The sequence below is a fragment of the Leptinotarsa decemlineata genome, unplaced genomic scaffold (genome assembly GCF_025532065.1).
Source record: "Leptinotarsa decemlineata unplaced genomic scaffold, Ldec_3_MD MMD2_tig00003736_RagTag_RagTag, whole genome shotgun sequence".
In the NCBI taxonomy this organism is placed as follows: domain Eukaryota; kingdom Metazoa; phylum Arthropoda; class Insecta; order Coleoptera; family Chrysomelidae; genus Leptinotarsa; species Leptinotarsa decemlineata.
This window is the reverse complement of record NW_027412593.1, coordinates 5,121,727-5,133,887: the sequence shown is the minus strand read 5'-3', so window position 1 is coordinate 5,133,887 and position 12,161 is coordinate 5,121,727. Positions and strand designations below refer to the sequence as shown.

Sequence of the window (12,161 nt, the reverse complement as noted above, 5' to 3'; positions counted from 1 at the left end):
CAAGGATAAATACCCGATTAGACCGGTAGTTTCTTTTGTCATAGCTCCTTCAGTTAAAATATCCGAAAAATTCATCGCAATTATTCAAAATCACACTAATTTTAAATCACAATTCAGTTTGAAGAATTCATACTATTTGATTAATGCAATTGAAGATATTGCACTTCCGGATGATGCTAAATTGATTTCATTCGATGTAAAGAATCTGATGAATCTCCGAATGAAACGATTAATCTTGTAGAGAATCTATTGGAAGAAAGGTCCATTAATCCGGTACCTAGTGAAAGAGAAAATATTAGATTTTCTTACGGTTTGTTTATCACAGAAACTTCCAATTCAATGAGATAGTATTGGTATAGATATGTGGATGATATCCTGGTATCTTTCACAGGAACGAACAGACTGAGTTTATGAATTTCATCACCCACCATGGAGATGGAAAAGTACAACTCTATAAAAACTTTTTGGACTTGACAGTAATGAAGTCAACAATAAACGTGATTTTTCTATTAATCATGAACCAGCACATACATATATTATTATTCATAATTCGTCTACCCACCCTCAAAGTAGAAGCATTCAACAATATGATAAATGTCTGTAAGATACGGAGTTCAATAAAGAACTGAACATAATAAAACAAATAGCCGTCAGCAATTATTACGATAGCAGTCTAATACATTCTCTATTATCAAAAAGTTATACAGCCAAGCTTTGAAGAAAGTTACCCAATTCGAAGAAATGAGGATGAAAGTTATAGAACCTCACCCTACTTACGCCAACCCACTACGATTATTTTGAATTTTTTGCACAACAAAGGTATAAATATTGCTTTCAAAACCAACAACAACTTAGGCATGCACACTAAGTTCAGTTTCAGAAAAAATCTGGAGAGAATAAATTATCATGTGAGTCCAATATCTTATATAGGTCAAACTGAAAAAACGTTCAAAGCCCGCATAACGGAACACAGAAATATCTGCCAGAATAAAAAAATATATTCCACATATGCCACTCATTTGATCACAAAGGGACATGAGTTCAAATATGAATTCAATCCCCTCCATTTCCAGAAGATAGGTCTGAAATTCAATCTATCGGAAAGTATGGAAATAATCAAATTCAAAACTCTCAATATGTTATGAACGATCAAACTGGACTGAATAAGTCGCCATTATTAAATCTGTTCATTTCCAGGTACGAAAATTTGAGTATATTTACGGTATTTTGGAAAATTAAATTTATTCGTTAGTAAATGAATTCATACCTGACCTTCAAAGGTAGTTCCATCCATTAGAAAGTAGGTATAAAAATAGGTGATATGTGATACCTAGTATACAATAGTTGTAATTAAGAAGTAACTTTATTTAACGCTATTGTATAGCGAAACACCTGTCGCCGTTTTTTTAAAACCCTTTGCAGTGGACATCATACAATAAAGTGTGTTAGTTTATAAATTATACACAAAAAACTCCCCTCTAATCATTTCGGACATTGGCGAAAACTGTAAAAAAATCCAATCTGCAGTTTTTGAGTTTACCACGTTCAAACATACATACAGACACATTTGGGAATATAGACTTTCACGACTTGCGTCAATGATTTGGTTGATTTCCGGGTTCTGTCGTGGTCTTCTTTGGTTACAATCTCCAAACGTTTCAACTGCAACTGCCTCAGTCATCTTCAGTGGCGTGGTCGAAGTACTGTTTTTGCCGTGTCAACTGATATGTCAACTAATACGTTTCAGTTGATACGTCAAGAAGAGTACTTCGACAATGCCACTAAATATGACTGCTACCGTAGCAGTTGAAACGTTTGGAGATTGTAACTAAAGAAGACCACGCCAAAATCCAGAAACCAACCAAAACACAACAAAAATCCATGCAAAAAAACCAAAATGTCAATATAACATTGTGAATGTATTTTGCCTTCAACCTTATTTATTGATAACGAAGTATATGAAAATGCATCTTACCTGGAGGTCGCTTTAGCGGTTTCAGCAATCCATTAAGATGCCCCTTGTAGGAAAACTGGTAGAAATAGGTGTCTGCGTGCTTAGAGTGAAGATCCGCATGACGAATCACGGCATTAGCAGTAATAAAATCGGAATTGAACTGGAAAACAAAAATGTAGATACAAAATATGTTTTTTTTCCTGAAGAGAAGGGAATCGGATTCACTAAGCACAATATTTTCAAGTTCATAATATTTCAAGTGGTTTCAAAAATGGTCCACTCGAAGACTGACAGACCATAGTACATTTCTCCTTAATCTGGGAGGACCTGAATGTTTGTCTGTGGCCACCTGGGTCAGATAGATAGGTAACACAAATGTGTGGCTTGGGAGGTAGGGCTCCTGTGATGCATATCGGCAAGATCCCTTCTATCTGCAGGCTATTAACTGCACTCTCCAGCCATGTGACTCCGAAACCTGGAGGTATCTAGGCCATGAGGAGTAGCTCTGAAAACATACCTATGAACCTGGAAACCATAATGACATACTGAATAGCTTTCACTCGATTAGTCAATATCGGAGTCTCTGTCAGTCAGCATTAATTGACGATATATTGAATTCAATTATGTTGGGCTTATTCACCACTGGTTTGTATGAATCATCATTGTTCGAGCATAGTCGTATATTCAGATGGGGTTCGTTTCCTCTCCTGATGCAAATTCTGCTACTGCTTCTCAATAATTGTATGCAAAGCATATTGATATTCTGCTCTTGGCTCTCGAGGATGCGATGAGTTGCTTTCTGATTACATCACGTAGTCACTTGGGTTTGTTAAGTGTTGTAGAATTGAGAAACCTTTCATTTTGATCCGATGTTATAGAGAAAGCACTTGGTCGTTCCATAATAGGAAAAAAGGTCCATCATTTCGAAAGATCTGTATGTGACTATTAGGATGAGACATCATCCAGGAGGTTTTTCATCCACACTGGGACACCTAACCCGGTAGGGGAATTTTCAGCCCCCCCGCTGCTGGGCTGTAGCTATTCAAGTCGTATTTTGCAGCCAAGGAATTATATCTGTGGATTATACGGCAATCATAGTGTCATACTGAAGAGATTTTAGTTGATTGGTTGATACATTAGATTCCGCCTTGCAGGGCTTTTTCACTTCAGGTTTTCATAAATCATCATAAACATTCGCTCAGGGGGAGTTGGTTTCTTCTCCTGATGCTTCTCCCAATGCCCAAGAATTCCGTACAAGGCAAGGCAGAATGAAATATCCCCATCTTGAGGAGACGATGAGTCGCTTTCTGGTTGCACCACCTGGGCTGCTAGGTTTGTTTACAAGAACAAGAATTGGAGAACCAAGAAGCTTTTTCTCCCAATTCGATGTTACTTGAAAGGCAATTAGGGTCATTTAGTCGATGTTCGTCTTCTCTGTAAACTCAGGGTCCGATGTTATGCTTACTTCAGCCCTACGAGTGAAAAGAAAAAGAAGGTCTTTCATGGCAGATGCTTTTTATGAAGATTCTGTTAGTGAAACTGGATAGGCTGACAGTTACATACGACTGTTTTTAATCCAAACCTTTGATAACTACTCCATTACAATGCTAGATTTCAATGTTTCTGAAATTTTATATGAATGCGCTTCCACTCATTTCTTGTGGTGTTTCTGTGAATGATATATCTTTCAATTTCATAACAAATGTTTGGAGAACAGAACAGAGACGGATATCGTCAGAAAAGAGAAGAAAAAACGGATAAAATATCGAGATTTTCTCTTCGAACTCCGCAGACTCTATCCAGATCACTCTGTCAAGATGGTCGTTCCGATTATTGGAGTCCTTGGTGGAATGATGTCTTCTCTACTCTCGAATCTCAAAATCATACCGGCTTGCCGCACTAAGGCAGAGATCTTAGCCGCACAGATGCAGAAGGCTGTCATTCTTGGCTCACTGCGTTTGCTCAGGGCACATGATTCTCGGACCCAATGATCACTTACCCCACGGTGTGGGGAGTGGTCATTGGTTGATTATGCTGGCGCGCCCTCCCGAATGTATCGGGGCTTCGGGGGATAGGGCCTGACCAGCGCACACTATGGTGAAAAAATAAATAAATGAATAAATCAATAAATGTGAACATGTACTGAAACGGGAAAGGCTGAAGATCAGTTGGTTGCATCGAAAAATGCACTTATATATTTTTTCGTCCTTTTCGCACTTCTATATACTAATGAAATCCTTGCGACTTTTTTTTATTGAATACGATAACATCCTAGGCGTTATCAATCAGCAATCGGATTGTGAACAGCTTGAGGAGTAAATTATAAACATTACCAGTTCACAATGATATTGGTCCCAGCAATACTTCGCATAAATTTTATCACCAAAAAGCTGTAATATGAGTATGTGAAACTTATCGAATGTGTTTGAGTCACGATTAGTTTACCGTGACTTATGATATTACGAATAAAATTGGTAATTATGTTTCATTCCAAAACCGACAATTGTGCATAAGTGAAGTAACTTAATGGGGTGGTTACGAACAAGTCTAGTAATAAGACTTACACAGTCGAAGTACACGATATTGTGCATATTCGAAGGTGACGGCACTCTCAAAGGCCAAAAATACCAATAGTCCACGAACTAGTCCACGTGGACCGTAGACTTGGCGGTTCGTATTGGATTATTTTCACTAACCAAGTTTCATGATTGGCTGAAGAGTCATAAAATTAAATTTGAAGTCATATTACAGTGACGAATAGAAATCGGGGAATATTATCGCCGTCGTGTTCAGTTCAGAACTCATCGCGATTTGAGTGTTGAAATTTGTTATTGGTGCAGTTATGATTACTTAAAATTTTTATCTGTTTGAAATGTGGCTTCCTTGGATAAATACTAATAGTAATAACGAGTTTGATAAGAGCCACCGGTGGCTCTTGAATTGAAATCAATATGGGAATGATCAGAAAGTATTTTTATCTTTTGATTTTCATGGATGTATTTTCCAGCAGCTTAACTTCATTAAATAATGTTGGGGATGCAGTCAAAATTGCTGGGCTGTTGTTTAAAGAATACTCTTTGTTATATGGTCGACCTTTCGAAAATGTTTATTCCCTTTATCAAGACATTAACTTGAGGTTATAGTAAAAAGTCGAAAATTTCACTGAGAAACACAAAATTAGTCCTTTTCATTATGGTTACATTACATTTTTTATGGTTTAAAGAAAATATATATATATATATATATATATATATATATATATATATACAACTTATTCAGAAGTAACATTTAGAGGATTTGAAATTTGAAATTTTATTTTAACGGCCATGCATGGCAATTATTAGTGGCGTGGTAGCAACTACTTTCTTTCTAGTTGCTACCACGCCACTAGTAATTGCCATGCATGGCCGTTAAAATAAAATTTAAAATTTCAAATCCTCTAAATGTTACTTCTGAATAAGTTTTATATATATATTTTTCCTTCAAACCATAAAAAATTCAATGTGTGACACTCTTCTACATAATGAAAATGACTAATTTTGTGTTTCTCAGTGAAATTTTCGACTTTTTACATTTTATATATATATATATATATATATATATATATATATATATATATATATATATATATATATATATATATATATATATATCTTTGATTATTCCCATATTGATTTCAATTTAAGAGCCACCGGTATACAGCTGTTTCAGCCTATTGGGCATCGTCAGTCCGGGCAGGCGGTCCTCGATTGAAGACAAAATGAGAAAAAACCAAGAAAGTACTTGATAAAAATAGCTGCGTAAACGTAAGCAAAACATAAGTGGAAACCACTTATTGGTGTGAAACCCAAGTCAATTTGCCAAGTTTTTTATATCAGTGTTGGTGGCTTGACCAATCAACCGACAACTGCGGTAGCAGAAATTTGGGAAGCTAACCTGAAATGCCATCGGAAAACAAATCCGCATGTTTCTAGGAATGATCAAATGATGAAAATAAAAAAATAAATAGATTAGTACTCTTTGATCATTCCCATATTGATTTCAATTCAAGAGCCACCGGTAAACACCTGTTTTAGCCTATTATTTTCCAGCAGCTTGACTGCATTAACCTTTCTAGATTTCATATCCACCACCTGGACCCGGATGTCACGCAGGTAGGCTATAGCTGCCTCCGTGGTGATTTTGATAGTTTTCTTGTGAACACGAGATCTATCAACTGAAACCACAAATGTGCGGTTGGCTCCTGTTGGTGGCTCCGTGCATTTGTATTTCTATCTTTTGGTAACCAAGTGTTGCCCATCCTTACACTTGGCTGCACCATACTGATGATGGGCCAAAAGCCCGAAACACGTGTCTATGGTTTGCCACTTTCATGAGTGCTATGTCCGATATTAACTTCTGTTTCTATATCAAGACACTCAATAACTTTCATATTTGTATATATATATATATATATATATATATATATATATATATATATATTTATTATGTCCTTTTTATATTACAGCCCTCGATAAAGCTAATAAACATTTGCGAAAGCTCGGACAGCTAAAAAGAGTAAATATTTATTCTAATCAGACCGAATCCCCGAAAAACTACTATTCTATACATACATACGGTCGTTACACTATCAATTATATATATTTATATTTATATATAATATATATTTGTATATATATATATATAAATATACTTATATATATTTATATATATATATATATATATATATATATATATATTTATATTGTATAGTTTGTTTGTAATTCTTATATAATCAGATATGATTACTGAATAACGAAATTAGTTAGCTTCCTAACTACAATATTAAAGAGGAGCTGTCAGAAGGTAGATTGCACCATATCGTTTACTTGAACTATATATTGTGTGCTTTTTCATCGTTATAATTATCTTCTATCTGAAGTAACGGATAAATTAATTTTCTACGTAATTATGAAATCGAATAAAAAATACTGAAACTAGTTAATTTTCACATATGAAAATACACTTTCTCAAAAAAATATTCAATTGGTCCGTTCAATCCCTTAGGGGTAACAGCTACCGATGTTACTTTTTTGACAACTAGACAACCAGAAATTTTTGCTGAAAAAATAAAAAAATAGGTTTCAATATTTTTTGACAAACAATCAAGAAATGAAAAAGATAAATGAATTCTTGAATTTTTTTTTTTTCAAATATGTCGATTATTCTGTTTTATTATTGACAACATTAATTGTCATAAATGAATACATTGATGTAATATTTGAACAGTTATTATAGAATTCTAATTATCCCCGGAAATGATGATTTTTAGAAAAAAATAGTTAATTATTTGTAGCTCAAAAATACATTTGTAAATAAATTTTTGGTAAAAATAATATTATTGTGAAAAATAATTTTTATAATAATAATAATGAATCAATCCAAGCGATAACTGACGAAAACATCATAATCAGTTAATAAACAAAAAAAAAGGCAGAAAATGTTATTTGATCAATAGTGCATATATGAAAATCTATTGTCCTTATTTAAAAAAAAATAGTAAGAAATAAATGAAAGAAATCATATATCATCTTACGCAATATTTCATTTGATTCAATTTTTGTCCTCACAAAATAACATATACTCATTTTTATTATTTTTATCACCATTTGAGAATAAATTGTAGAAATCCATTCATATGGAACATTTTTGATCGAATGAATAATCGAAAAAATGAAAATAAACATATTTCTCACAATAATAGAAAGCAGTATTTGATTTTCCAAAAACAAAATGATTTCACAATAATGATGTTTTCTACTAAATATAAACAATTGATTACCGAATGAGTTCTTGTAATGCAATGAAAATTATTTTGAAACTTTTTTGAAAATCATTCCATGAACGATTCATTCGTCAATAATAATTTTCAAAACAATGAAAATAATAAAACCAAAAAAAATATGCATGTAGCTTTTATTGATCAGGAATCTATTTTTCATTTTTCACTATTTTTTTCCTTCCTTCAAAGAATAGCTCGAAAAAAATTCCGGGCTCTCATTTCAAAAATAATTTTCTATATAAACTTTCAATTTGATGAAAACTGTCATTTTATAAAATTTGAATCAGGAGAAAAATTTCATAAACAGATAACATCGATTTATTGATTCCTCGAATGCACGAAATGCGATCATTTGCCTTACATACTTACCCAAATAAAATGGGTTCTTGTTTATATTCCTTATATTTTTGTATATTTTTTCTTATGCTCCTTCAACCGCAACATTACATTACTCAAGTGTTCCTTGAATGCCGCAAAAATGTCTATATGTCTACGAGTCAAATACACTATTCAATGACTTAATGTCACTACTCCATTCTTTTTTTTTATATTATACCTATAATTATTATTCAATAACCATACACGATGAAAAAACATCTACACCCAGGCAAGGCCTTAGTGAGTACATATTCCTTCATCACTAAAATCATTTATACCACGTAAGAACACTGTTGAAACTACCTACTAAAATGGGAACTAGTAAAGTGGGACATTTATTTGCCAAATATTTGTATAAGATTCTTTCCATCATTAATATTGTTAAATCATGGCGAATAATAGCACATTTTACAGCCTAACATTCGTTGCAAGTTTTATACTTTTTAGATGTTCGCATTTCCATTTTAACACTTACCATTTTTACTTTTTTCTGCATTTAATTTCAACATATCACCTTTTTACTTTCTAACATGATTACATTTTTACATTTGAACATTTCTAACATTTGAGATTTCCACATCTTTACATTTTCATAACCTGAATTGTCAAATCCATTTTATTCTCACTGTTCGGATTTATAATGTGGATATTGTGAATAAAACAGTAATACTTACGCACAGGGTGTCCTTTGTGGGTTTCCAGAATTTGTTCAGAATGTCCAAAAATTTAAAAACTTATACTACTATTATCATTTCAGTTTCATAAAAAATAATAAGTTCTTAATTAACAACACGAAAAAACTACTTTTCGGCGAGTAATTAATTGAATTCGAAAAGTCGGCTAGAAAACAATTGTTTTTTTAAGAAAAAATTGATCCTGTTAGCCAACCATCCTTTTTTTAGAATTATTAGTAAACCTAGTAATTATTCTAAAAAATTCTACAGTACAGTACCTACAGTAATTCTGTAGTTCAAATTTTGAATGCCTTTGAGATATCGCAAAAATCGTAATTTGTTTGTAAAAATATAACCCTTTCAATTCAATTATTTATAATTTTCAAACTATATTTTTGCGCAATTCAACAATTATCATAGTGAGCACTGCTTCAATCATAGTGAGCACTGCGCATATCAAACAACTTTTTCAAACTTGAATACAGTTCATGTTAGTTGTTGATTGTGTAGCTTTTTGTAAATGAAAGGACAACAAGAGGATTGTTTCGAATTCTTGTTGAATACTCTTCGTGAGCAAAACAATAGCAAAATCAATACTCCTGACCACTCTGGACTGAATGATTCCATACTGCCCATCTTGTCTTGTGTTTATAAATCTTTTGCTGGAAAAATCTTCACTTGTTTACTTTGTGGTAAATATTCAAGAAGTGCCGAAAACTTATGTGAATTTCTGAAACTTCATCTAGCTTTTTCTAATATGACTAATAACCAGTCCGTGCAAAGCTTATTGTTAAATCATCTGAAAATGGAATTTTTAACAGGTGATGATCGACTGTATTGTCAAACATGCGCCAAACTAACTGACTTATAAGGAAACAAGTATACCTGAGGCACCAGTCAATCTAATAATAACAATAACGATTTTCAAACAAGACTCAACCTCTAACGGAAGCAAGAAACTCTTTGGAAGGTTCGAAATAGATGAACATTTTAACCTAGCAGACCACTATTATAATATTGATGCAGTCATTGTTCACTGTGGTTCTGATGTTGAATTTGTTAATTATTACGCCTTGGTCAAAGACGAAACGGACTGTTTTAAGTTTGACGATAGTCGTGTCACGAAGTGTTCTGGCGATGCATTGAATTTATTGCAGCCTCTGGAGACACCCTACATTTTATTTTATAAGAGAGAGGACATTGTTAGATCAAGATCTTCAGATGATGTGGTGCTGCAGGTTTTTCCGGGTTTTCCTGCAGCTAAAAAAGCAAATGCGCCACTGGAATCAATGAAGTCGCTCCGGAGCGCCAATTAATTTTTATTGTTGTTTTTATTTTATTTTTATCGTTGTTTTATCAATAAAAAAGTTTTTTTTCAACTTACATATTAAAATACTTCGGATAAACAAATCCTTTCTCGCTATAAAATCTGCAGAAGTAAATGTGGAGAGTAATATTGCCAAATAATCAAACTTACCGTATAAAACGCCGTCATATTCTGCTGAAAGGGAACCTTTGTGTATATATCTCTGAGCTCAGTAGCGAATGCAAGTTTATTTTCTTCTTTTATATTTGCTCTAGTGTTAACGATACAAGTTATGTTATTGTCGACATAGGCTGCCATTTCTTGTGTTAGGTCAACACCTGAAAAACGAAAGCAGTTGAAATGATGTCCATGAAAAGAATTCAAAATATTGATTTCGAATGAAAAAAAAATGGAAACAAAAAATAGGCATTTAATTGGACTTTGAGAATAACAATTACTTCAACGACATTCAATAAGCTGCTCCAAATAGTTATTCAAGGAACTATTCTACAAATTTCAATTTGAATGGTTTTGAATAGCAAAAGTATTAAAGCAATACATTGAAATATGCATTTTTTTACATTATTTTTGTTGATTAGTGTCTTGAAACATTATATCTTCCCATATTGTACTCAATTGTCACAATAAAATGATTTTCTGTGAAGATTTTCCATGTCTTGACATTCTGATGAGTGACTTGGAGAAAAGCAGGTAGCTTTTTATTTGAGTCACAACAAATGAATATACCATCCATTTGAGAATTGGTATAATTACAGTTCGACAAATCTAGGTAAGCCTCTGGATATTAGATGCACAGTGAATCAACCGGCGAAATGAGGCGAGAGTTCTTTAACATCGAGGAACTCGTGTAGTTGCATGTTATTTTTGAAAATGTCTCCGATCAGTAAACTGAAAAACAAGGTTCTCAGAGAAATTGTGAACAACAGAACAAGATTTAGGCAATGCGAAAGCAACAACAGATGGCATAATAATTCTTCTTGTGGAGGTGAGAAGTATCTATCATTGATAATAAGTAGAATTGTAACCAATATTATATTTTAACTTTGTACGAGAACGAGTAACTGAGGCTACAGGGGTTTGCGTACGAACTGTACAAAAAATGTAACCAGAGACGGAAAAAATAGAAAATGACAAGAAAACACATTTTCAACTTCAATTGAAGAGATATAAAAAAAACCTGAATTGTGATGAATGATGCTGAAAATCGGTTCAACCGTTCTTGAGTTATAAGAATGGTGTAACTAATACGATTTTGGGACTTTTTTTAATCCGATGTAACAGAAATGTTCATTCTGAATTGACCCAAATGAGTGAATGTGCTGTGATTTTGTTCCTTGTCTCATCGGGCAAACACCCTTTATTTTTCCAAGGACAAAATATAAGCACTACAGGGAAATCCTCAAGGCGCTCTAAGAGCGGTGCCTGTGCAAAAGTAGCGATTCACATTGGATTTGAATCGCTGGAGATTAAATGCATTTAGAAAAACGTTTATTCCACATGAACTGAGTTCTTCAAATGAACAAGTTTTTAAACAGTGAAGTTCGAGGTGTACAGAGTTGAACCTCGAAACGATGAACAGCCACAGTCCGTCGCGTATTTCTGATATGTACCGCTCTTAGTGGGATCAAATCAAATCAAGCGCAACAGCACTTGACTCTTCATCTTTCTCGATTGCATTATTCCAAATATGGATGACATATGATAGAAGGTCGTCTGTTGATGTTGAAGCTTCCCATATCTTTGTGTGGGATTTGTATAGTTTTCAGGACAGTAAAGTATCTATCCGATTGCTATGATCAATAAAAAAGCAATCTGTTTCATTGAATTCAATTCTTCATCAAAATTCAAATCAGATAAGGAATCATTCACTAGTCCCTGGGTTAGGCCCTTGAATACTGTTACTTTGTGTTGCTTTAGTAGCCCGGCTAAGTTTGCTCAAAAAATTGGGTTAGCTACAATGCTACAATAATTCACATATAAATTAAATTTTCTTACGAATATTCGAAA

The 12,161-nt window shown here is 33.4% G+C and overlaps 1 protein-coding gene across 1 annotated transcript in view; it reads right to left on the bottom strand.

The window, feature by feature from the left end:
- The window catches only part of LOC111518309 (esterase FE4), an 80,116-nt gene that overhangs the window by 36,466 nt on the left and 31,489 nt on the right, over nt 1-12,161 (bottom strand). Inside the window, exons 5-6 of the mRNA XM_074178205.1 lie at nt 10,305-10,471; nt 1,976-2,114 (exon numbers count right to left, since the gene is read on the bottom strand). Coding sequence (XP_074034306.1) covers nt 1,976-2,114; nt 10,305-10,471 — 306 coding nt within the window. The remainder of the gene's footprint in view (nt 1-1,975; nt 2,115-10,304; nt 10,472-12,161) is intronic.